This window comes from Gracilinanus agilis, chromosome 3 (assembly GCF_016433145.1).
Source record: "Gracilinanus agilis isolate LMUSP501 chromosome 3, AgileGrace, whole genome shotgun sequence".
NCBI lineage: Eukaryota > Metazoa > Chordata > Mammalia > Didelphimorphia > Didelphidae > Gracilinanus > Gracilinanus agilis.
In genome coordinates this window covers 91546245-91573811 of record NC_058132.1, presented here as the reverse complement: position 1 = coordinate 91573811, position 27567 = coordinate 91546245, and the positions used below count along the sequence as shown (strand labels likewise).

The 27567-nt window shown below is 43.0% G+C and overlaps 2 protein-coding genes across 6 annotated transcripts in view; one reads left to right on the top strand and one right to left on the bottom strand.

The window, feature by feature from the left end:
- The window catches only part of PGAP2 (post-GPI attachment to proteins 2), a 34214-nt gene extending 24494 nt beyond the window's left edge, over positions 1–9720 (top strand). For 3 of the 5 annotated variants that reach the window (XM_044668089.1, XM_044668085.1, XM_044668086.1), the window contains 4 exons: positions 6364–6616; positions 6884–6990; positions 8871–8979; positions 9415–9720. In XM_044668089.1, coding sequence (XP_044524024.1) covers positions 6364–6616; positions 6884–6990; positions 8871–8979; positions 9415–9545 — 600 coding nt within the window. In that variant the 3' untranslated portion in view covers positions 9546–9720. The remainder of the gene's footprint in view (positions 1–6363; positions 6617–6883; positions 6991–8870; positions 8980–9414) is intronic. The other 2 variants (XM_044668090.1, XM_044668088.1) reach the window with 1 other exon arrangement.
- Positions 9721–11945: 2225 nt separating this feature from the next.
- Positions 11946–27567, bottom strand: part of RHOG (ras homolog family member G) — a 28007-nt gene continuing 12385 nt past the window's right edge. The window contains exon 2 of the mRNA XM_044668084.1: positions 11946–13478. Coding sequence (XP_044524019.1) covers positions 12821–13396 — 576 coding nt within the window. The 5' untranslated portion in view covers positions 13397–13478 and the 3' untranslated portion in view covers positions 11946–12820. The remainder of the gene's footprint in view (positions 13479–27567) is intronic.

Here is a 27567-nt window from a genome sequence, read left to right as displayed (position 1 = left end):
ATTCTGTTGAACTAAGATTTCTCTGGTCCTACCTTTGCCTGTGATTTTCTCTTGGCCTGAGTTAGAAACCAAGCTGGCCCCAGGTGAGAATACATTCTCTGCACCATAATGTCCCCAGTTGAATATCTTGGTTGAAGCTCATTGACCTATTTTTGCCCTCATTTAATGAGTTCTCTCCTTCTACCAAGGAGAAATTTCTCATCCCTTAAAAAACATAATATAGGACCCCTCCTAACATCTACACTAAAGTATATCATATCATATGGGAAATTTGATGAGAGGAGACGTCATTTCTAGAAGAAGGGTTTGGGAAAAGACTTTATGGAGCTGAATAGTTTATAAGCTAGGTCTTAAAGGAAGAGAGGGAGTTCTGAAGATAGATGAGAAAGAAACACATTCCAGTCATGGGGGACAGTCTATAAAAATATATGAGAAGGGGCAGATGGGTGGCTCAGTGGATTGAGAGCCAGGCCTAGAGATGGGAAGTACTGGGTTCAGATACTGCCTAGCTATGTGACCCTGGGTAAGTCACTTGACCCTCATTGCCTAGCCCTTACCGAGCTTCTGCCTTGGAACCAATACACAGTATTGGTTCTAAGACAGAAGGTAAGGGTTTTAAGGGGGAAAAGTATGAGATAGGAGAAGGATCAGGGAACAGCAGGTAGTCCAGCTTAGATGAAGTTTATAGTTTATGAGGGGAATTAATGTGTTATAAGGCCAGAAAAGTAGATTGGAGCTAGATTATAAAGGGCTTTGGAGTACCAGACTGAGGAATTTGAACTTTATTTGGTAGGCAGTGGGGAGCCATTGCAAGATTTTGAGTTGAAGAAGAACATGGTTAGATCTAGGGAAACGTGGTAACTAGACAGAATAGAGCACTGGACTTGGTGTCAGGAAGGTCTGAATTCAAATCCTGCCTCAGATCCTTACAAGTTGTATCATCCTAGAGTAGTCACTTAATCTTTGTTTGCCTCAATTTCTTTAACTGCAAAATGAGAATAATAATAATAGCATTTGTCTCCCTGGATTGTTGTGAGGCTCTAATGAAATATATTTGTAAAGGGCTTTGCAAACCTTAAAGCAACATTTAAATGCTAGCTACTGTTGTTATAGCTTCCTAGTTTTTACAACCTTCCTAATCTGTGCATTAGGAGGGTTATTTAAGTAGTATTTAAAGGATGTGTTGAAGGGGGAGACACTGAAAGATAATGTAATGGTCCAGTTGAAAGAATAAGATCTATAAACTTCTAATTCTGACCTTCCAGGCAAGAATTCTATGCTCTAAGAAGGATTCCAAGAGAGAAAGAGGCACAAATAATGGAATTTTAGGTTGACAGAGATTTTTGAACTGAGGCAGGGGAGTAGCACTGTGAATATCTTTGGCAGAGGGAGCTCTCTTCTCGCTTATCAGAATAATTCTGAACAAGTCTTCATGCTTTCAAAACTTGGTTCTCTTTCATGTCAGAAATGTCCAGTGTGAAGCCTTCCTCCCATGTGAACCCCATTTTATGCCAAATAACAATGACAGATAGGAGGAAGAGACTAAGGCATTTCTCTCCCCTCTTCTTCCTGAGTCTGTAGTCTTACTGGGACAATGAAACTTCTACACAAAGGCAATGGGGTAAAAGCTTTAAGAATTCAGAGGAGGTAGAGATCCTCAAGGGTTGGTGTGAGGTTGGGAGAAGGCATTTAAGGTTCTAAGAAGAGGTGGCGAAAACTCTGGGCCTTAAAGGAATTGTACAAAGGTGGAGGCTTTCTAGGCTCTAAGTAAAGGGATAGAAAGGAAACTTGTAGGTTATATTTGTGGAATTAATGAGTTGTTCATTTTAGACAAAGTGTATGTGTAGTAAATGAAATTGTTGTGGGAAATTAAGGCAAGACTCTGTATACCCCAAACTCCAGGCTAAAGAAAATGGTTTCTCTCCTATAGGCTCTAGAGAGCCATGGCAGGCATGGCAGGGATATAAACAGATCTAGATTTTTCTTAATTCATCCTTATCATTTCTTATAGCATAGTAATATTTCATTAAAATCATGTACCACAACCTGTTCAGCCATTCCCCAATTAATGGATATCCCCTCAGTTTCTAATTCATTGCCACCACAAAAAGAGGTGCTATAAATATTTTTGTACAGACAGGTCCTTTCCCCTTTTTGAAAAATCTCTTTGGGATAGAGACATAGTACTGGCAATGCTGGATTGATCCAGGGTATGCACAGTTTTAAAGCCTTTTGGGCATAGTTTCAAATCACTCTTCAGAACGGTTGGATCATGTCACATCTCCATCAACAGCACATTGGAGTCCCAATTTTCCCATATCCCCTCCAGCATTTATGATTTTCCTTTTTTCTCATATTAGCCAATCTAATAGGGGTGAAGTGATATCTCAGAGTTGTTTTTATTTGCATTTCTCTGAGTGACTTAGAGCATTTTTTCATGTGAGTATAGGCTTAGTTTCTTCATCTGAGAACTGCCTGTTCATATCCTTTAACATTTATCAATCAGGGAATGATTTGTACTCTTATAAATTTGATTCAGGCCTCTACATATTTGAGAAATAAGTTATTTATTGGAGACACTTGCTATAAGAACATTTTCCCCAGGTTTCTGCTTGTCTTCTAATCTTCATTGCATTGGTTTTGTTTTGTTCATATAAAACCTTCTTAGTTTAATATAATCAAAGTTATCCATGGATAAGGGAAGAATTTATGACCAAATAAGAGATAGAAGGCAGTATAGGATATAAAATAGGTAACTCTATGCCTCTAATCTAGTAATCTAGTAAAAAACCCTTCGTATCAAAATCATGTATCCATTTTGACCCTTATTGTGGTATAGAGGTTGAGATGTTAGTATATACCCAGTGTCTGCCACATCTTTTCCTAGTTTTCCCAGCAGTTTTTGTCAAATAGTGATTTCTTCTCCCAAGAGCTTGGATCTTTGGGTTATGGTCATTTGCTGCTATGTATTGTATAGCTAATCTATTCCACAGATCTACTACTCTATTTCTTAGCCAACACTAGACTGTTTTGATGATTATAGCTTTGTAATGCAGTTTGAGATCTTGTGCTCCTAAGCTACCCACCTTCTTTCACATTTTTTTTCATTGATTCCTTTGACATTCTTGATCTTTTTTTCTTCCAGATGAATTTTGTTATTACTTTTTCTAGTTCTACAAAATAATGTTTGGGCAATTCAATTGGCATGGTACTAAATATGTAGATTAATTTAGGTAGCATTGTCATGTTTTATTATTTTGGTGCAGCCAACCCACAAGCAATTAATGTTTTTCCACTTGTTTAGCTCTTATTTTGTGGAAATATTCTGTAATTGTGTTCATATTATTCCTGGGTTTGTCTTGTCAGGTTGACGCCAAACTATTTTATATTATCTACACTTAATTTAAATGGAATTTCTTTTCCTATCTCTTGTTGCTGAGCTTTGCTGGTAATAAACCTGAGTTTCTTTATAACATGCTGGGATAGAATTAGATATCTCCTGAGATCCCTTCCATTGCTAGATCTATGACCCTATGTATTGAATTGTGCAAGCACCAATTCTGTGGAGAGCATAGGGTTACACATGGCAGTAGATAGGGTTAGATTTTGATTCTTAAAAAAGTTTAGTTAAAACATGGCCCATGTCTTCAGAACTCACAATGTTGTAGGAAGATAAGAAATTTCTAGAGTATCATTTACATCCCTATTATTTCGCACTCACTTCTCAAACCTTTGCAATCAGGCTTATAATTCCTCACTAAAACTGCTCTTGCTGAGGTTACTAACAATTTCTTAATCACTAAATCCAATGCCATTTTCTCAGACCTCATCCTCTTTGACTTCTCTATGGTTTTTGATACTACTGACCACTCAGCCTTCTTCCTGGATACTCTCTCTTCTTGCTTCATCACATTGCTATTTTTAGGAACTCCCAATTACCTCTCTGACTGATCCTTCTAAAGTGTCCTTTGGTGATCATTTTCTATCCCACCACTTTCTTGACTCTTTCCTTTCCTTCATCCCCTATATCCTATCATTGGCAAAGGCATGTCAAGTTTCCCTCCATAATATATCTTGAATCAGTGATATATCTTGCATGAGAGGCGGCATGACATACTGGATAGAACTTTAGATCCAAATTTAAGACTGATATTCAGATCTACAGCTCAAATGAGATTCATTCATGTAGAAATGTCTTTTTTTTTTTTTTTTTTAATCAGTGCCCTTCTTTACATGACTGCTACCTGAGTTCAGGCCCTTGTCACCACTTACCTGGAATAATGCCTTAACTCCTAACTGGTCTCCCTGTTTTCAGGCATTTTCTTTCTTAGTGTATCCTCCACACAGTTATCAAATGAACATTCCTAAAATGCAGGTCAGACCGTGCTCCTCTGCTGCTCAGAAATCTCCAGTACCTTCCTATTACCTTTTATACCTCAATCTGTCAATTGAGGCCTCTACAATTTGTCTCCTAACTACCTTTTCTGCCTTATTTTATATTGCTCCCATCACCCATCTCCATAACTTTGCATAGCTGTCCTGCCAGACTTGGAGGAACTCTCTGTTCTCATTTCTGCCAATGTAAGCCTCCTTCAAGGCCCCCAACTCAGATGACAGCTCCCACTCAGAGCCTTTCTTAATTCTCTCCACCCTGCCCTATTGTTAATTTTGTTTTTCCTTATTAATTATCTTATCATTATGATATACTTAGCATAATGCCTGGCATTTGGTAGGTACTTAATACAGATTGATTGATTGATTAAGCCTGTTATCCTCAGAGGAAAGTATAAGCTTTTTGAAAACAGAAAGTTTTCAGATTTTAACTTCCTTCTTCCAGCACCTGGTACAGTGATTTGCACATTTTTGAGGGTGAACAGACCTGTGCTTTCATCCATGGGGGGAATTTGCAATGATAAAGCTTCATACCCTGATTTGTAATTGCTCTGCAACTTTGTCTTTTTTTTTTTTTTTTTAACTCCCACCTTCTGTCTTAGAATCCATACTAAGTATAGGTTCCTAGGCAGAATAGTGGTAAGGACTAGGTATCTGGGATTAAGTGACTTGCCTGGGGCCACACAGCTAGGAGGTGTCTAAGGATTTGAACCCAGATCATTCCAAACTCCAGGCCTGGTGCTCTATCCTCTGAGTCACCTACAAGCTTCTGTCAACTTATAGTCTTAAGAGAAATCCTTAGAACACCAAGAGACTGTGCTGCTTCTCTAAGGTCATGCAGTCATGTGTCATAGGTAAGATTTGAAGCCAGGTCATCCTGATTCTGAGGCTAGCTTTCTGTTCCCTCTAAAATGCCTGCCTGACCTCCAAAGAGTGTGTAATAAATATGTGTTGAGTTGAATTGAATTGAAAGCAAAGAGGGGTAGAGAAGCCATTCTAGGCCTATGATATATTGAGAACAAAGACCCAGAGGCAAGAGAACCTTATTAGGGGGACTGAGATTAATCCATTTTGGCCTGAGCAAATAGTACAGGGAGGAGACTGATAGGAAATGAGACTGGAAAGGTAGGTGTGTCTGAGTCCACTCTCCTCCCTGTGGCTCAGTCTGGACCCCTGGGAATTGATGCTAATGCTAATAATAATTTATCAGTTCTAACTCTATAAGATTTACCAAAAAGTGTTTTTCTCACAACAGCCTGGATATAGGTATCGTAAGTATTATTATCCTCATTTTAGAGATGAGGAAACTGAGGTTCAGATAACTCATCCCAGTCTGTGTGACTCCTGATTCAGGTGAGGATGGGGAGAAATGGACATGGTTCACACCCTTATTGAGGCTGTAATCTGGTTGGGGAGATAGGGCTACATTTGGTTTGGGATAGGGATGCATTCTGAGAATGCCACAGAGCGGCTGAGAATCATGCCGTTCTTACTCTGAAGGCTGCAGAAACCATCATCATTGATTAGGCTTAGTCAGGGAAGGCTGCATAAAGGAGGTAGGCCTTGAAAGACACTATTACTAGTGATAATAAATAAAACATTGTTAAATTGTTATCAATCAGTATCATATCTGGGCAGGTTGTGGGCAGCAGTTTTTGTCTATGATAGTGCTCTAATGATGATGATGATGATGATAGGGCCCTCTTTGACACTGATTAGTTGTATGGCCATGAGCAAATTATATCAGTTCCCTGAGCTTCAGATTTTTTCATTTGAGGAATAAGGGAAATAATCCTTAAATTAGCTACCCATCTCATGGAGTAAGGAAAATACTTTGTAAGCATTAAGCCTGTGGTAAGATAGAGTAGTCATATCTGCACATGTTCCCTGGAGGACGAACCATCCTGGGGATCCAGGCATCCCTGCCCCTCCAAGGCCTGGCCCACTCCACCCCATCCCTCTTTGCCTTAGGTACCCAATTACCTGCCATCGGTGAGTTCAGCTATTGGTGGGGAAGTGCCCCAGCGGTACGTTTGGCGTTTCTGCATCGGCCTGCACTCCGCCCCCCGCTTCGTGGTGGCCTTTGCCTACTGGAACCACTACAGGAGCTGCCCTTCACCCTGCCTTGGCTATGACCAGCTCTGCCTCCTCAACTTAGGCCTCAACCTCGTGGAGAATGTGGCCCTTCTTCTGCTCACCTATGTCTCCTCTTCAGAGGACTTCAGTATGTGGTCTCAACCGGGCTTTGGGAGCCCCCATTCTGAAGGGGAGACATGGCACTTGTCCTCATGGAGCCCCCAGGCTGAGGGGAAAATATTGTCACTTTCCTCAGGGAACTTAAGGGGGAAAACATGGTTCCTTTGCTTTCTTAAAGGAGCCCTAAATCTGAGAGGGTCCAGACTTGGAGGCCTGGGATAAGATGGGGGCCCACATGGGGAGGGTACTTGGGTGACAGAGGGTGGAACAAGCTCATTACTCCCTCTTTCTCCAGCCATCCATGAGAATGCCTTCATTGTGTTTATCGCAGCAGCTCTGGGCCACATGCTGCTAACCTGTATCTTGTGGCGTCTGACGAAGAAACACACAGTAAGTTTGGAGGTAAAGGACACTGTTGTCTCTTATTGGCTTTGGGGTTTTCAGAACTAGGTTCGGGCAGGATAAGGGGTGAGGTGACAGAGCTCAGGGCTGGGGGAGTGGAATAGAGAACCAAAGGGCATGGAATAGAAAGTGGAAATCCTCAGAGGGATCAGGAGGGCAGAAAAGCCTTTATAACTCTGGGTCCACTCTGAGGTCTGGGTACTGAGGTCGTGGGGAGGAGTAAGGCAAGTCAGAAGCAAAGAGATTTCAGGTATCAAGAACGTTAGGTAAGATTGGGGCGGGAGTGGGGATGGAGAACTCCATGAAATGCATGAGATAGGATTATGGGGAATTTGGGAGGACTAGCCAGAAGGTATTTCTGCCTGGGAGTTTCTGGAGGCACATGTTTCCTTTAGCTTTATTGTTTGTTCTTTAGGTATCTTCTGGTATTTGTTTCAAGTCATTTTTGACTCTCTCACTGTTTCTCAGTCTCTCTGGCTGGCTCTTAATCGCTCATCTTTCTGAGATTCAGTAACCTCATCTATAAAGTTTTAAACCAGGTTCAACCTCATAGGGTTGTAGTGTGGGAAACAATTTGTCAATCTTAAAGAAAACATGACCATCCAAGAAATACATATCCTGATCATTACTGTCCATTTTGGCCATCTTTGAAGATCTTTGGCTATTAGTATATCTCCCACTCTTTCTGACCATTTCTATGGGTTTCTGGCTGCTTCTGTCTGGCTCTCTTTGCCTTTTAGTCCAGATTCCTCACAAAATCCTCTAAACCCTGTTCTTTTATCTCGTTTGGGGGCCTACCTGGGATGTAGACAGCAGGGGGCACTGTTTTCCTGGTCAGAATCTCAGATCCTTTTGGGGTAGGAGCTGACTGGCTCCAGGCCATGTTGGGGAAAGGATAGTTTGGGTGAGGGTAGAGGCACTGAAGCCCCTGGCAGACAGAAGCTTTCTTCTCTGCCCTTCCCCACTCCACTCCCCATTGCCTCAGCTCTTCAGAAGTTACTTTCAGAATAGTAGTTAGGGGTTTTCTTCTGTCTCCAAGCAATGGGACCTCCACTACACAAGTTTTGCCCTAGATGTGAGAGAGGCAAGTAGTCCCAGTGTGTAGCAGGACAGGCCTCACATTGCTTGAGCCAGACTCCGGGGACTGGGATGGGAGGATGTGGGATGAAGAGATGGAGGACAGAGTGCTGAGGCCTGGGAATATGAGAGAGATGAGACTCATGGGATGGAGAAAGGAGAAAATGGACAACAGAGAAATGGAATGAGGGGAAGATGGGGAAATGGAGGCACTGGAAGTTGGGGGATTGGGGAAAGAGGAAATGGGGACATGGGACAATATGGAGTTGAAGGACTTGGGGCCTTCTGTCATAGGGTAGGCCTCCAAGTTTGAATGACAGGAAAGAGCAGTTTGGGTGCAGGCGGGTTATGTGGGGAGGGAGATGTGGCTGCTCTAACAGCTTCTCCACCCCCTCCCTCTCCACTGTGGTTTCCTCTTTCCCCAGTAACTGCAGAGGAGGGAGTCCTAGTGGCAGTGGCTCTGGGTGGTTTAAAGGGTGGGGGAGGCCAGGACTGGGGCCAGGCTGAGGGAACCCAGACTTAAGGAGTACTCACTGAGATTCAGGCCTAGGGTGGAAAATGGCTTAGTTTCTATGGGTTCTCTGGAATTTTTATGAGGCAAGGGAAAGTTAACAGGCTTATACCCTGTATGGTTTCCTACCCCTACCCACCAACACATACACATAAGAATGCTTATGCCTACTTGCCTGCTGGGGTTGGGTACCTTTGTCCTGGGCAGTGGGGATAGAAGCAGCCTTTCCTCTGGGGGGGATGCCTCCCAATGAAGGACCTGCTAGGTGACTAGTTATCTATCTATCTTCCAGGATCGTAAGTCCTACAGCTGGAAACAACGGCTTTTTATCGTCAACTTCGTCTCTTTCTTTATGGCCCTAGCTGTCTACTTTCGGCACAACATGTACTGCGAGCCAGGAGGTGAGGTTGGGGCCTGACCCAGGGTTGTTCCTGCTGATGCAAGGGACCTGTCTGGCCTCTCTCCAAGGGAAAGGCTGTATCAGAGGAGTGGTGAGGACCACCATGGGGGCATTGGTTTCAGTTTAATAGTAGAGTTTGATAGAGGATATATTGATGTACCTTGATGATTATTGCATTGTGTGGTGAAAAGAACACTGGATTTGAATGAGGACACCTAAGTCCCCTATGGGGATCTTGGGCAAATCACTACTTCTTAGTACCTCTGTTTTTTCTTTCATAAAATAAGGGGATTAAATGAGAATGTTTTCTTAAGAACCCTTCCAACACTTAACTCTTTTAAGATTTCATGTTCACCTGCAGGCTGCACTGGGGTGGGTAGTAGGCAGGGCTCTGTGGGCCACTTTGTTCACTTCCTTTCCTTCTCCCCATCCTTAGTGTACACCATCTTTGCAGCTCTTGAGTACACTGTGGTTCTGAGTAACATGGCCTTCCACATGACTGCCTGGTGGGACTTCGGGAACAAAGAGATGCTTATCACCTCCTTAACAGAAGATAAAAGATTCTGAGCATCCCTCCCACCACCCCCACAGCCAAAGCCAAGAAGACTGGGCCAGGCCTAGTTGGAGGAGACCCAGCCCAATTAGAAGGGTGCAGAGGGGACAGAGAATGCATTCCCTGCCCTATCCCACAGATTCACCCACCTCAGGAACTGATGGAAAAAATATAAAACTTTACCCCCAGCTTGCTCTGTGTCATCTCTGCTGGGCCCTGGGTGGAGGGAGGCCAGGGAATAGAGGGAAGCTATGAGGATCAGTCAAGATATCTCAGTCCCTTGCTCCAGGGCTCCTCCCCTCAAATCTCCCAACTCCTCTTCCCCTTAAGTATAATGTCCAACTTAAGGGAGGCTGTGGAGTCTAGGCACCTTTAGGATATAGGAGACCAGCTTATTGGGCTGAGATGTAGGGGAGGCCTTGGATGGAGAAGGAAAAGGAAAAGGTACCCCAACCAAATGAAATCATAAAAATCACAAGACACATAAATAGCCCTGAAAAATCTCCCACCTTTCACTGTCATTGCAGCATTAAGTGCTGGACTGCTGCCTATCCCTTATCCCCCTTCCAAAATTGGTGACTTTTTCCCTTTTGAGTTGCCTCTGGGCAGTGGATCTGGGACTGGAAGTCAGTTTATCTGGTTTCTAATGTTACTGCAGTTTCAGGAACTTTCTCTGTAATCTGTTTGGATTAGATGATTTCCAAGGCCCTTCCCCCTCAACACCAGTTGTCCTGGCTACATTTTGGGGGATGGTGATGTCACAGTATGGTTAGCCCTAAGTAGAGCCCTACTTCCTGAGTGGCATCAGATTATCTTCATGGCCTTCACTCTCCCCATAGAAGTTTTTCCAGATAGTCTAGATTTCTTTTCTCTACCAACTTTTTTTCTGAACCTTTACTTTCTGTCTTAGTAACAATTCTAAGCCAGAAGTGCAAGGGGTAGGGAGTTGGGGTTAAGTAACTTGCCTAGGATCATACAGCTAGGAAATGTCTCAGGGCAGATTGGAACCCAAATCCTTCCAACTCCAGGCTTGGTGTTCTGTCCATTGTGCTACCTAGTAGCCTCTCCAACTCTTCTTTATAGACTGCAAATTATGTTGAGCAACAGATAGATAAACCCAACCCTGCGTTTGATGGATTACTTCTGTCCATCAATATCAATAATATCCTAGTTCTGGCTTATTGATTAATGTCCCAAGGACTCCTCTTCACCTTCACCCCAACCTAGGGAATTCTCTCTCCCAGTTTCATCTGGTTCAATGGAGTCTTAAGGGATTCTCTGATTCTACATTTAAAGAAAATACTTTTTTGTGGGTCAACACTCTAGTCTAGGACCATGTGTCCTGGAAATATTGAAGGTTAGGGAATGCTCCTTATTTTCAGTGAAAAAACAAAACAAAACAAAACAAAAAAAAAACAGTCCTGTCACAGGTACCTAGTGCTTATAGGTATAGTGGGAAGTATTAGCATGGCAGGATTCCAGGGAACTAGACCTTCCATCTAGAGTAAACCAGGCCCCCATTTAGAGTAGCAACAAGTACTCTATGTTCTAACATCCTTTTTTAGCTTACACTATGTACCTTTGTTCTGGTATAGGGCTGAGAGTCAGGTGACCTGACTTTTAGTCCAGGATCTGCCATTAACCAATCATGTAACCTCAGGCAAGTCCTTTCTCCTTTTGGTGGCTGTTTATTTCCTTGTAAAATGAAGGGCATTGAAAAAGATGGTCTCCATGCCCTATCTCCTTGTTCTTCAAGATTTCTGTGGCAGAACATTCATTTGTCAATTTGTCATCAATATTGTTGTGGTTGTCTTCTTGCCTTCAGCAAGTTCTTCTGGTCTAGCTCCAAGCCCTGTTACTGATCCCCCTTCCTTCAGGCCAGGAATGTACAGGCATTCAACCCCTTTGATCAATGGCAAGATTAATAACACATTTATAGGTAGTCTGGACCTGGTGCTCAAGACCCTTGGCACTGGGAAATTTGAAGAGGCTTGACGTTTCAAATTCTACATTGGGAGGACAACTACTCCTGAAGAAAAGGGGATAGAAGAAAAAGACAGATTCAAGATGGCAGAAGACTGGATGTCTTGGGGATGGGGAAAGCTCAAGACAGAAACGTCTCTCCACCCAGGGTCATTCTTGAGTAATACTCCTCAAAGCTGGCTATGGATGCACCTCCCCTACTGTCTCTGTTAAGGAAATGGTGGTAGTTAAGGATAAAGAGGGAAATTAGTTCTTTTGTTGACATGCACCCCTGGAAAAAATAGCTTCGAAGTCCCCAGGGAGTCCCATCCCATCAAGTCTCAACAAATGCTACCACACACCCCAGTCTTAATTGTTCTTCTCTAACCCCTTCTCACTTTGGTAGTCTCCCTCCATTCTCCTCCCTCCACTACAAAGGGAGGAACTGGGCCTTGAACATAAGGAGATTTTATTAATGCACGCAGGTAGAAGGTTGAGAGGGCTAGTGGGATAGGACAAGTCCTCCCACCTCTTCCAGGCCCCCAGAGCATATGGGCAAAATCTGTTGGCGAGTTTGCAAATTGGGGATTGGGAGGCAGCTGGTTCTCCTTGCCCCTTCCTCAAGTAGGGCAGGTGCTGGATGGTTCCCTCTCTTCTCAGGATCCTGTGCTCCTTTCCTGGCAAGAGAGTTGGGGTAAGTCCTGAGCATGGTAGCCAGGCTGGAGCAGGGATGGTCAGAGGGTAGGATGGGTCTCCAGAGGTGCTCTAAGCCTAGGGAAGCTTAGGAAGTCCCCTGAGGTTTGGCCCAAGGAAGCTCACTGAAAACTGATGGGATGGGGGATCAGGAGAGCTAGAAAAGGTCCTTCCCATAAATAGACCTCCTGCCACAACAAGATTTCTTCAGCTCCACATGCCAAGGACTGAAGGACAGTGGACTGTAAGTTCCAGGAGAGCCAGGACTCTGTCATTTTTCATCTCTGATTTCCCAGCACCTGAATAAGTCCCTGCTCACACAGTAGGAGTTTGATAAATGAATCTTCACTGAATTAAATGTAAAGACTGCCCAGGGAAGGGGGCCAGGAATATCACTCCATCCCTATCTCCTCTCCTTGAATGGGGAGGGTATGAGAGGGAAAGGGTAAGAACATGGCTGGAGTAAGAAAGGGGAAACCAATCAGACCTGGAGGGGAAAAGGGGACCAAGGCACATCTGGCTGAGGTGGGAGAGGGGAAAAGGGGGCTCAGGAAGATGAACAAACAGATGACAAGCCCCAGGACATGGTCAGCAGGGGTGAGGAAGGGATCTTTCCCCTCCCAGGGTTAGGGAATCATAAGAGGAAACAGGAGCGACCCCGTTTGAGTGGTGTTGGATTGAGCACAGCCCGGACGGCCTCAGCAAACACTTCTTTGACGCCTTCCTGCTGCAGCGCAGAGCACTCGAGGTATCGAACAGCATGGATCTGCTTGCTCAGGGCTACACCCTGCTGGGGTGTGATGGGTGCTTGGCCCTGCTCTTTCAGCCGCCTTATGGCATCTGGGTGGGCCCGCAGGTCCTTCTTGGTGCCCACGAGCAGGATGGGCACATCAGGGCAGTGGTGACATACTTCTGGGTACCACTTGTGCCGCACGTTCTCATAGGAAGGTGGGCTCGCAATGGAGAAGCAGATAACAAAGACGTTGGTCTGGGGATAGGACAGGGTGCGTAGCCGGTCATACTCCTCCTGGCCTGCTGTGTCCCACAGGTTCAGATTGACTGTACGCCCATCCACAGTGCTTTGGGCACTGTAGTTGTCGAACACTGTTGGGATATACTCCTTAGGGAAGGCATTAGTGGTATAGCAGATGAGAAGGCACGTCTTGCCCACTGCCCCGTCGCCCACCACCACACACTTGATGCTCTGCATCGTGGCGGCTGCGGCGGGTGCAGCTGTGGCCTTCCTTGCCTATCCCAGCCAGAGCCCCCACAGTGGCAGCCAATGCTTCAACCTGTATACAAGAGACACAGAAAGAGAAACTTGCCATCAGAATGGGAGGGGGTTTAGGTAGGATCTGGAGCTAGAAGGGACCATGAAATTCACATAGTCCAACTCCCTGACTTTATAGAAGGGCAAACTGAGAGGAAAGAACTTGCCCAAGGTCAGTATGAGAGGTACCTGAACTAGAATTCAAGGGTCCTCTGACTCTAAATCCAGTTTTCTTGCATCATGCTCTTATCCTGCATATGGCACCCCTCTAACAGATAACCCCAAAGTCCTAAGAGTCCTAAGCACTTCCCCCTTTACCCTTTGAGGTAGGGGAGGGGGCAACTGATGCTGATGGCAACTGAAGATTATGGGCAGAAAGGGCTTTTAGGATGCTATCCAGTCTAATTTCCATCATTCCTCAACATTTAAAAATGGGCAGATTGAGGTCCTCCAAAGCAGTGATTTTACCAAAGTAAGAAGGTCTGACATTTCAGTCCAGATTGCTGGACTCTAAATCAAGTGCTTTTGCCATACTACTATTGTGAAGCACTTCCTACCCCCTTACTGCCTCCTTGCATTGAATATCCCAGAAGACCAATCTCTGCCCCCAACCCTCACCCCTAGGGAAGATGGAGGGAAGGAGGGAGACAAGAAAGATTGTTAGGCAAGGAGGAATGAAATCTTGACTCTTCTCTGCTTTATATCCTTCTAGATCCTCCAGGATGATTTTAATTTCATTCCAAACATCCAAGACAACTTATAGAATTAGGCAAGTTATGTGGGTAAACATATGAGATATCCATCCCCATATAATAATAATAGCTAACATTTATATAGCCTCTCTTTGTGCCAGGCACTGTGTTAAGCACTGAGGCATCAGATATTGTGACTTGCCCAGGGTCACATAGCTAGTAAATGCCCAAGATCAGACTCAAGTTTTCCTGATTCCAGGCTCAATTCTCTATTTACTGTGCCACCTGATTCCCTATACCCTAGGATTCTTGGGCTCCCCATGCCCTCAGAGCTTCCATTTCCTATTATATCAACAATAAGAAGGACAGGGAGGTGGTTAGCATCACAGCATCTCTGAGCTGAAAAGGACCTCTGAAGTAACCTACTCTTGATAAGAAACTACAATATTAAGAGGTCATCTAGGCTCTCCTGGATAACAGAGGGAGACATGGATAAATCTGGACCCTCCATACAGCTTCTAATGTCTTAGGGTTCAAACACCTCACATGGCCTCCATTGTGAAAATCATCAAAAGTAGACAAGTAAAAGATGGGATCACCCTGGGGAGGATCAAAGATCATAGATTTAAAGATGGAAGGGTACGTAAAGGTGCCTTCTCATTTTATAAATAAGGAAACTGAGACTAAATGACCAGCCCAAAGTCACCTAGATATGACAGATCTGGGTTTGAACTCAGGTCCTCTGATTGCACATCTAACATTTTGTCTCCAATAAGACATCTTTGAATATACCATGATGCTCCACTTACAGTCATAGCACTCTCAAAGACCTTGATTATTTTAGCTTACCTTGTCAGCTTTCAGAGGGTAGAATAACAGTGTAATGGAAAGAGGCCTGAATTTGGAGTCAAAGTACCTATTTTCAAATATCACCACGGTTACTACCTATGTGACCTTATAAAAGTCAGTTCCTCAAATCTGGGTCTCAGTTTCCTTTTTTGTAAACTACAGGGTTTGAATTTGATGATCTGTAAGATTTCTTCTAGTTCTAAATCCTATGGAAATACTTCTGCACAAGTGTACATATACAACCTGGACACAACCCTAGCAAAGTGGAAACAGAGACAGATATATAGACAATCAGAGACATGGCAGCTCTGAGAGCATGGAAAAGAACATGAATGAGCTTGCAGGTCTGGGATTACAATATATGTACATATGCATGCATAAACAACAACTTTCTCTTTCTCCCTCTCTCATGTACATTCCTCTTCAGTACCCAACTCCCCCAACTCCCTGGCTTCCCATTATAGCAGACTATAGAGAAGAGTGGTCATTCATCCACTGAACAAGCCACCCGTCCTGGATACTTTTCAGCCTGTCCATGTACCTCCTATGATATGGTAGCCAGAACAGAACAATCTTCCACGTACAATTTGACTAAGGATTATCATTGCCTATGGTGTAGATCAGGGGTCGGCAACGTATGGCTCTCGAGCCATATCTGGCTCTTTTGAGGACCAGATATGGCTCTTTCTGCAGGAGCCATAAAGTCCAATTTTTTTTTCAGGCGCTGTTACAGGAGCGGCACTGTGAGCACTGTACGGCTCTCACAAAATTACATTTTAAAAAATGTGGTGTTTATGGCTCTCACGGCCAAAAAGGTTGCCAACCCCTGGTGTAGATGCTATTACTCAATGCAGCTCAGGTCTACTACCTAAGTTCTAGCCACTCCTCACCTTTTAGCCTGGAATGACCTCAGATCTTCCCATGTTTCAGGTTGGTTCTGTGTATCTCTTTCTTCCCCTCATCTGGACATAACAACTTTGACTCCAATCCAGTCCTCCTCTGTCTAACCTTGGATGGCACAATGCACTCAGCAAGGAATTCCCCCACATTCACAATGCATTCCTGGAGATTCCAGTTCAATATACTTCCTCAACCCTGGGGACCACCCTCCACCAGCCACTTCCTTGAACCACCACTGGCCTACTCCTGTCCCTCAACCCCCACCATGTACTAATCAAAAAACACAGGTTGGGCTTAAGCTCAGGAAGGATATATCCAACACCTAAAACTCAGCACTCCAATCCATAACCCACAGCTAAGAAGTCCCACTTCTTGTTTCAACATATATCTTGTATCCCTCAAGGGCATAACCTAAAGCTGAAAACTTAAATCTTGAAAAAAGTCCCTCACCACTCCTTTTAAGACCAACTCAAAATGCTAGGTATCTCCTCCAGGAAGCCTTCTTTGATCCTATACATTACCACTGACCTTGATTTCACATAGCTCTCTAATGTACTTGTTAGTCTTATCCTCCTACTGACACAGTTGCAGGAGGGCAAGAATCAAGACTTGGGCTGTGCACATAGAAGGCGCTTAATAAATGTGGAAGAAATGAAGGTCTTGATCCCAGATCCTTGGGCTTTCCAAAGTAATGTTATGACTGGATAACTACCAAAGAGTTTTCATGGAAAACCAGGGAAAAATATGGTCATTAAGCAAGAATATAGATAGAACCCTTGCCATGTATTTAAATCCTGAATACTCCTGACATACTGAGAACTGCCTCTTTGGGTCCCAGCATCCCCAAAGAGTTCTATTTCCCTATTATGACAATCATCATTAGAGGGCGGTTTCTTTAAAGTGTATTGGATATTGTTATGAGGACGAAGGTTTGCAGAGAACAGATGCATGAGACCTGAAGATGAAAAGATTCTGGAATGCTGAAAGGAAGGGTTAAGCTGGAACTGAGGGGCTGTCAGTTCACTCTGGATGTGAACCTGGAGGGAGTGGCTGCCAAGTCCTGAGGGGTTTGATCCTGTCCATGTTGCTGTCCTTGTTGCTGTGTGTCCTTAGAGGAAGATCCTGTGAACCTGATGCTAGCCTGAACCAGTACCCAGCTATCTGCACTGTCAGTAAGCAGTGTTTTGGGTCCAGTTGGACCTGGGACCTACCCTTGGGTCCTGTATGATCTGTCACAGACCATCACCTCTATTAATAACCAAGAGAGGTTTGGATAGTGTAGGGTAGCTATAATAGGGTCTGGGTTACAGGTTAGAGAGGTGAGGGTGATAAGTGTAGTCCAGTGATGGGTAAACTTTTTAAAGAGGGGCCAAAGGAAAGGAAATGCTCAACTGTCAGTCTGTTTTAAGGCTTCTCTTTTGAAGTTTCATTGTATTGTATACTACTCATTGTATTCGTCAGATTAGGAATAATGTCACAGGCCAGATAGAACATCTCAGGGGGCCACATCTGGCCCGGGGGCCATAGTTTGCCCATCACTGGTGTAGACCATTGAACTCTCTGAAAGCCCTTCATGAGAAGGTTTAGATCTGGGGTTATCAGCTAGTGAACTAATGACAGGGATTCCCCTTTCCCTCCAAACCTCTCTGTTGAAATAAACTATATCTTCCATTGACTTTACCCAGTTCTGTAACTGAGTAATCTGTGTGCTGGACCTAGATCAGGCTCTGGCCTGATCAGGGCTAATGGCTGGGTCCCATTCAGCCCGCAGTGTGAAAACCCTGGTACTGGCCCAAAATAATCAGTTGGTCTCTCATCTGACCATGCCTCCCAAAACCCACTAATACAATATGTAAGGGGCAGCTAGGTGGCTCCGTGGATAGAGAGCCAGGCCTGGAGATGCAGGTGGTCCTGAATTCAAATTTGACTTCAGACACTCACTTCCTAGCTGTGTGACCCTGGACAAGTTACTTAACTCTCATGGCCTAGCCCTTACCACTCTTCTGCCTTGGAATGATACTTAGCATTGGTAAGGAAAGGGTTTAAAAAAGTGAATTGGATATGTGGTCAGAAGACCTGGGTTCAAATACTGACTCTGCTACTTATTATTAACTGACCTTTGTAAAATCTTTGACATGTCTTTGAGCTAAGGTTTCCCCCTCTTTAATATGAAGGAGTTAGCCTAAATAACTTCTAAAGTTCTGTTTAATGCTAAATTTTGTGACATGGAACAATTCCTGAAACATATCCTAGGGCCCTTGAAATTGTGGCCAAGAAGCAAACTTTGATAATAACTTTGCTGAGTGCTTTGAAATCCTCATCATCCAACATGGAGTTACCTAGAGGCAGCTAGGTGTATTGGGTCTACAGACAGGAAGAGCCGAGTTCATATCCAGTCTCATATGCTTACTGGTTAGGTAACCCTGGGCAAGTCACATAACATTTGTCTGCCTCAGTTTCCTTAACTGTAAAATGGGGATAATAATTTCACCTACTTCGTAGGACTACTGTAAGGATCATATGTATTAACATATATAAAGTGCTTACTTAGAACAGTGCCTGGCACATAACAATAAAATAAATGATTGTTTCTTTCCTTCTTATACATGGTAAATACTCAATAATTATTTGCTGAACTGAATCACCTCATATCCTCCAAACAGTCTCTTATTCAGTCATTCCTTCATCTCTATTCCTATGGCCCTTATTCAAAGGCTTTACCCCAACAACCTGGACAGCAGCTTCCTGTTGAGGCAACAATGTCTCACCTCCAGGGAAGGTTTAGGGGGAGCAGAACTAGGATTGAATCATGCTTGTATGATCTTGGGCAAGCCACTTAAATCTCTATGGGCCTTAGTTTCCTTACCTGTAACACAAGGGAGCTGAACTAGATGACTTCTGAGGTCCCTTTCAGCTCTAAATCTATAATCCTATGACCTTGAACATGGTGACATGGTCTCTTTCCTCATCCATCTTTTCTACAGTAGCCACAGCCCAGATATGACCATGTCTAGATATGACCATGTCCTGCTCAGAAAAACTTGTCATAGCTCTCCACTGCCTTCAAGAAGGTCCAGACACCTAAATTCGGCATTCAAAGTTCCCCTGTGTTTGGCCCCTATCCAAATGAAACCCATCCTGCAAGTCCTGACTCTTTGGGGAAGTTTTCTTAGACTAAAACAAGATAACCTTTTAGGACTACCATAGACCTTAAGAATTGGAGAAATATTAGTTCAGGTCCTCATAATTTCTTCCCAGGACTATTGCAATAGCCTTTTATTCTCCCTGCCTCCAGGCTCCCCCTTCCTGCACAAAGCTGCCAAATTGGTATCCCTAAATCTCAGATCTCACCACCACCCTGATCAAAGAACTCCTGGAGCTCTTGCTTGTATCTTGGAAGAAATTTTACTTTCAAAGCCCTTCACAGTCTGGCTCCTGCCCATTTTCTATGCCTACTGTTCTCCTCCATAGACTTCCTGGCCCATCTAAAATGTCCCTACTTGCTATTCTTCAAATGCCATCTCCTGGTTCTGTCTTTGCAGAAGCTTATCCTCCATATCCTCACCTCTGCCTGATCCTTAGATTCCCTAAGGAGCTCAGCTTAAATGCAATCTCCTGCAGAAAGTCTTTCCTGTTACCCCCATCTGCTACTGTCTTGCCCTCCTCAACCCAAAATTACTTTGTATATGTTTTGGACTTTATTTTCTCCACGCATGCTGTTTTCCCCAATAGAAAGTAACCTTCTTAAGGGTGGAAACAATTTCATTTTCCCCTCTGCAAAGTTCTTTTACTGACTCCAAATTTCCTTTCTATGACAGCAGAGGCCCTTCTTTTCAACAACATTTTGCCAGCAATACTATAGGGCAGTGAAACATCACTGCTTCTAAAGAGCAAAACATAAACTTTATGAGAACACAACAGTTCAAAGGACAGGGAGGCAGAGGAGTGTGGGGCAGGGTGAGAGCAGGCAGAAACATGGAACCAATGAGGGATTCCAAGAAAGGTAGGAAGAAAAAGAGCTCATCGAAGAATGGTACTTAGTCTAAGACAAGACAGACTGCTTGCATGGCAAGGGATGACAGTTGAGTAGCCAAAGTGCTCCCTCCCCTGGCACCATCTGGATGTCAGGAAGAAGCAAGGAAAGCCTCTGGAGTGTCAAGTGAATCCCCTCTGAGGAACTTTTGGGAGAACATGGAAAAGAATGGCTCAGAATAGGCAAACATGGACAGGTTAAAATGTGTATTACTTGAGGGAACTCCTGAATAAATAAGTCCTCATAAACATTTGATTATATCTCTAGTGTAGGGCACAATGCCTGGCACCTGGGGCTTAATAAATGCTTGCTGAACTTAAGGAACAAATTAATTTACTGCAGTAAATGTTGTACAATATAGTGTAAAGATCCTTAAATTTTTTTTTGTTTGTTTGGTTTGGTTTTAAACCCTTACTTTCTGTCTTAGTACCAATTCTAAGACAGGAGAACAAGGAAGAGCTAGGCCAACAAGATTAAGTGGCTTGCCCAGGGACACATAGCTAGGAAACATCTGAAGCCAGATTTGAACATAGATCCTCCCGACTCCAGGCCTGACTCTATCCACTCTGCCACCTAACTGCCCCAATCCCTGGATTTCTAATTAGGATTTGAACCTCACTTTTGTAATTGTGCAGCCTTTCAGAAGTCACCTAGCTTTTCCATGTTTTTTAGTTTCGTAATCTGTAAAGTGGAGAGAGATCATTGCATCCACAGTTGTCTTGCAAAGGAAAGAACTTTGCAAACAAGAGAGAACACAAGAACCATTACTTATTGTCACTATATTCTCCTGTTTTCTGATTTCAGGTGTGTCTCATTTGATTGTGTAACCTGGAAACTCTCAAAGGACAGTTATTTCCCTTTTGGTTCCCCCACGGCAAGGGGATAAATACATACAGAGGAGCTCAGCACAAATATGGGGACTCATGGGTTCTGTTCCACCCCATACTCTGCTTTATCTGATCTAGGCCTCACTGCACTAAAGACCTCCTTTCAGATCCTGCCTCACACATTTATTAGCTATGCAACAATGAACAAGTCATAACCTCTACCTCAGTTTCCCCATTTATAACATAATAATAGTACCTACCTTACAGGGTTGGTAAGAGAACCTACTGTCTCTTGAAACTGGTGGAAACACCTGTAGAGAAGTTGTGGGGACTAAGGAAAGAATTCAACCAAAGTATGTGTGTGTGTGTGTTGGTGGAGGTGGGAAATCAATATCAGGGATCCAGAGGTGGGTCCTAAACATCTTGATTCATTCCATTCCATTCCCTTGTGTAGCCTGTTTCCCTTCTGTGACAAAGGCTAGTTTCATAAAGCAGCTAGGTGTCATCATCCTCATCCTCATCCCCACCACCACCACATTCACATAACACTTCAAGGTTTAAGAGATTTATACTTGAAGAGATTTACAATACAATATTTGATCCTCACAACAATCCTTGGAGGAAAGTGCTGATGCCTCCATTTTAAAGAAGAAGAAACTGAGGTAGACATAGGTTAAACATCTTCCCCAAAGTCAGGAAGCTAATATCTGAGGCTGGATTCCAATTAGGATCTCCCTAGGATCCCTAGATCCCTAGGATCACAGAACCTAGTGGTACAGTGGATAAGAGTATTTAGCCTGAAGTAAGGACTCATCTTCCTGAGTTCAAACTTGGCCATAGACTCTAGCTGTGTGTCCCTGGGTAAGTCATTTAAACTGATTTGCCTCAGATTCTTTTCTATAAAATGGCAAATCACTCTAGTATTTTTTTTTCACTCTGGTATTTTTGCTAAGAAAACCCCAAATGGGCCCATGAACATAAAATGGACTCAGACACAACTGAATAGCAACAGCAATAACAACGTCTTGATTCTAGGTCCAGTTTTCTACTAAACCACCCACCTAGATGCCAATATAAGGTGATCTCTAAGGCTTAACAGATTCCAGTACTGGGTTAGAAATCAAAAAGACTTGACTTTAAATCCTACTTCACACTTTTACCACTTATATAACAATGAATAAGTCATTTGACCTCTGTCTCAGTTTCCCCATCTATAAAATGGGGATAATAATAGCATGTTCCTTGAAGGGTTAATAGGAGAATTGACTGAGATATGTAAAAAGTGCTTTGTGAAACTAAATATAAATATTAGCTATTGTCAGGAAGTCACTATCTTGTATTTCCATGAAACCATTTCCATGATTCCTGTGCCTTAGGGAAGCTGCAGCCTGATATAAAGAAGCTTTCTTTACATCAGGTTGAAGTCTACATCCCTTTCACTCCCGTGTACGGCTTCTAGTTCTGCCCTCTGGGGACTACACACCACTTCTTCTCCCCAGTTAGATGGAAAGCTTCCTGAACACAGTACCTTGGCTTTTCTTGATATTCCCCATATTATCATCAGGCACTAGTTTAAATGTGGTCATCACTTGCCTATAGCCTTGCTATACTTTGAAGCTCCCATATATACTTGTTGGGATCCCAGGATTTGGGACTTAAGGACTGTCGGGTCTTGGCGTTCTTAAAAATGAGAATTTAAAAATAAGTTCCATAAAGGACTGGACAAATTTTTGCACTAATTGATGCTCCAGGTCCATCTTTTTTTCACTAACTTCTACCTGAAATTTAGCATTTCATTCAATTATTTTAAAAAACAAAACAACCTGATTCTGAGAAGGGATAACCAGACTTCCAATATATATATAAATATACACACACACACACACATATATATCAACCACCCTGGGAAGTAGGTGCTTTTTTAATTAACCCCATTTTAAAATGAGGTTTACTGACTTGCCTGTGGTCACACAGCTAGTCTGAGGCAGGATTTGAATTTAACTCTTCCTGACTTCAGATACACCATTCTACCCACTGTGCCACTTAGCTAGATCTAGTCTAATCTTGTCTTTATTCTATGAATATGGAAACTGAGGCAAAGAAAAGTCAAGCAGTCAAAGTCACAAAAGCAGAAAAGCAGGCCAGGATTCAAATCCAGATTTTTTAAATTCTAAAACCACTTTCATTTTGCCACACTGGCAGTCATATATATTAATTATCTGTACATATGTCCTCTCCTTTTACTAGACTGTAATCAACCTATGAATAAGCATTAATTAGGCACCTACTATCTGCATCTACACTGTACTAGATACTACAAAACAAAAGTGAAATAGCCTCCATGCTCAAAGAGCTTACATTCTATCTGGGAATAGAAAATATATCCAGAATCAGGGCTTGGACCTGTGACCTCGCTGGTTTAAGAAATTTCTGGATGAAGAGACTCTATCAATTCAGAATGGCACCGTATCTGAAGTTTCTAGTCTTACATCTTTAAGACTGTTGACAAAGACAGTTGACAAAAGCATGGTAATACAAAATAAATATAAGGTAAATTTTGCAGGGAAGTATATAGCAAGGGAAGAGCAATAAGGAAGGCAGATGGGAAGGAAATAAGCATTACAGTAGGTGCTTAATAAATGATTGTTTCCTTCTTTCCTTAAGTGCCAGGCTCTGTGATAATCATTATCTCATTTGATCACGACTCTGGGAGATAGATGCTATTACTAATCCCATTTTACAGGTAAGGAGACAGAACTTAAGTGACTTGGGGGCAGCTGAGTAGCACAATGGATAGAGCACCAGGCCTGGAGTGGGAGGACCTGGATTCAAATGTGGCCTTAGATACTTCCTAGCTCTGTGACCCCAGGCAAGTCACTTAATCAGTTTGCCTAGCCCTTGCCCTTCTGTCTTAAGAGTTGTTACTAAGACAAAAAGTAAGAGTTTAAAACAAAAAAGAACTTAAGCAATTTGTCCAGCATCTGAGATTGGATATGAACCCAGGTCTTCCTAGGCCCAGCTTTCTACCCATTGTGCCACCTGGTTGCCTCTAGGCAAGAATCAGGAAAGGCTTCATGTATATGTAGCTTGTCAGAGTTTGAAAGGAGGAGAGGAGGTGGGGTGTAAGAGGATAAGACTAGGTAAGAGTGCATTCCGGCACAGGGGACATAAAGTATAAAGGCTAGACCAGGGGTCGGCAACGTATGGCTCTCGAGCCATATCTGGCTCTTTTGAGGGCCAGATATGGCTCTTTCTGCAGGAGCCATAAAGTCAATTTTTTTTTCAGGCACTGTTACAGGAGCGGCACTGTGAGCACTGTACGGCTTTCACAAAATTACATTTTAAAAAATGTGGTGTTTATGGCTCTCATGGCCAAAAAGGTTGTTGACCCCTGGGCTAGACAGAAGATGGACTGTCATGTGTGAGGAAGAGAAAAAAGGCAAGTTCGGCTAGATTGCTGAATGCAGAAAGGGGGAGTAATCCATGTCTTATTTAAACTTGGCATGTCTACCCTGCTTTCTTATAAACATTGGTATAACATGGGAAACAATTGATGAATTGCACTGATAGAGGCCTCCCAAGATGTGCCAAATTCCTTCTGTTGAATGTTCTCAATTCTGAGGAGCAACCAAGGCACAGCCCCTATAGTCACTGAAGCTCCTGAGTACCTGAACAGGTGCTGAGACAGTGGGCTAGAAAGAGGCAGAGAAGTTTTGGCCCAGAACAAATTTAGGATCAGGGTTCAAGGACCCAACTTTGTCCTTCTACCTTTGGGTGAAGGTCCAGGCCCAAGTGCATGGGGAAGATTTCCAGAGCACATTGCATGGCAGCTGTCCCAGGAATCTACAATATCTGTTATCTCAAAATACGACAGAATGGTAAAAGCCATCCCACTTAATTGTGGGAGTCAGGAGACCTGGACTGAGGTGTCAGTAGTCCTGACCTTTACTGGCTGTGCCCTGGGCAAGTCACTTCACCACTGATTCATCTGTAAAATGCTGACAACACTACCCAGTTCACAGAGTTATCATAAAGCTTTATTATCTTATGATTTGTAATCTCTAAAGTGTTGTAGAAATATGAGTTCTTAGTCTGTGGCTAGCTCAATCCTTCCTTCTCTCCTTTCAGACTTTAGTTGTCATTTATGCTAGATTTGGAGATGAACGAACCTAACCCCTGTATATTTTAAGGGAAAGAACTTTCCTTAGAGATTGAAAAGGATTGGCTCAGTGGCAAGAGAGCCAGGTCTAGAGATGGGAGGTCCTGGGTTCAAATGTGGGCCTCAGTTACTTCCTAGCTGTGTGACCCTAGGCAAGTCACTTAACCCCCATTACTTAACCCTTACTGCTTTTCTGTCTTGGAACCAATACTTAGTATTGAGCCTAAGTTGGAAGGTAAGAGTTTAAAAAATAAAAGAAAAAGACTGGCTCAAAGTCACATAGTAAGCCTAATAGCTGTGCCAGAATTTGAATCTCAATAACCTGCCAGTAGGCTCCAAAAAGATTTTTTTCCTTCATGATGCAGCCTCTTCTTGACTTTAATCAACACACCTTACCTCCTGGGTATTTAGCTCTGTGCTAGGTGCAATGGAAAGAGGACACCAGACCCTCTTTCCCAAGTCACTCTCTTCTCCAGGCCTCTTTCTGTACAGTAAGGAGACTGTATTAGATTGGGCTTCTTAATCATTTAATTTGTCACTGACTCCTTTGGCAGCGGTTAAGTGAAGTCTATGAATACTTACTCAGAATCGTGTTTTTAAATGTATATAATTCATAGCATTACAAAGGAAAGAGTTCCTTAGAAAAGGGAAATCTATTTCTTAGATGCTTTATCTTTATGCCTTTATTTTGCCAGGGGAGCTGACTTTAGGATCCAAGAGGTCTAATGACTAAGACAAGATACAGAAGGTAGAACTGGTCATCACAACAGTTTATAAAATGCCTGATATACATAATCTCATTCAATTGGACCCTTCCCATAACTCTGTCAACTAGATGGTACAAATATTATCATCCCCATTTTATAAATTGCTAAAAATTAGGTTAGGAGAGATGAAGTGAATCATCCAGAGTCAAACAGCTTGGTAAAGGAAAAAGGCAGGCTCAAACTCAAGTATACCAGATGGTATATTTGAAATACCATAGATACTATAAGAAGGAGAGGTTGCTGTGAGCTGGGCACTTATCTCTTCATCTTATTCAAATCTCTTCTCTCCTATCTGACCTCAGTTTCCTGTGAACTGAAGAAATTAGGTGATCTGTAAGACCTTTTCCAGCTCCAAGTTCTGTGATCCAGTGATTGACTTATTCAGTGGTGGTGAATCTTTTAGAGAATGAGTGCCCAAACTTCACCTTCAAGCTGGCTGTGAGCCCCTGCAATTACCCCAAACAGTGGAGAGAGGAAGTGCTCCCATTGGGCTGCTGGGCAGAGGGGTGGGGCATGTGAACATTGTCCTCAGGTGTTATGGAGAGGAGAAATGGAGCAACCCTTCAGGCACACCGGGGTACGAGTACTATGTCTTCGACAACATGGACTTATATGAACTGATGCAATGTGAGGAGAGCAGAACCAAGAGAGAACACTGTTTAAAGTAACAGAAATATCTTATGATGATTGATCATGAAAGACTAAACTATTATCAGCAAAACAAGGTTCCAAAATAACTCCAAGCTTCTCGTGATAAAAAATGCTATCCACAGCCAAAGAAAGAACTGTTGGAGTCTGACTGCAGATCAAATCATGATATCTTTCTATTTCCTTTATGAGCTTTTTTATTGCATGTGTGTTGCATGTCTTGTCACAGCATGAGGAATATGAAAATATGTATTGCATGAAAATACTGCTAAAACCTATATCAGACTATTTGCTGTCTGGATGGGCGGGGAGTCTATATTGCAAAATGCCAGAAAATAATTGTCAAAATTTGTTTCTAAGTGTAATTGAAAAAAAAAATTTAAGTTAAAAAAATACACTAACAAACCAACCAAAAACCCTAACCTAGCTTTTTAGCCACGTAGATCTTATTTCTGGAGGTGTCTTTGCAGACATCAGAAATTTTCCCCTTTTCAAGTTCCCTTAGATTTCAAACCTGCTCCTCCTTCTCTTTTGAGTCTTTCCTCCCTACCCTGATCATAGATTTGGAATTGTAAAAGACCTTAGAGATTGTGAAAGGGAATTCTTGGTTCTCTTTGAGTTCACACTTGTGAAAAGAGAATCCTTTGTTCTCTTTGCCTAGTTGGAGTTACAATAATTTAAGTACCCCTACTTAGTACCTCACTAGATTATGAGGACAAGATTAGCTCTCCTTTGTCTACCTTTTGATTGAAACAACACAAGCTTGAACTAGGTGGAGGAACTCACAAACCACTTAGTTCACACCTTACTTGATGCTAGGTGAGAAGTCAGCAAGATATTTGGAGAGCTCTGCCTTTTTCCCCAAACTCAGCCAGAATATTAAAAGTTCACACACTCAGAAAGGGGTGAATCCAAAGGTGACAACTCAGACAATTTGGAAACTATGATTGGCCCCCATGAAAATGGGCAGGGACAGGAAACCACCATAAAAGCAGGGAGTCTGGTGAAAGAGGCTAGTAGAGAGTGAACTCCAAGAAAAGAGTCACTCCAAAAAGTTGGCTTCAAGAAGAAGGTTGGCTCAAAGAAAAAAGCAGGCCTCAGGAGTCACCTTCAGCTCCAGTCATTGAACTTGGATGAGTGGATAGCTAGTTTTCCCTTCCTGTCTTCTGGAGATAGTTTAATTCTGATTGAAGGTTTAACAAGTCCTGGCTGAACCAAGCACTAGGTCAATATTTA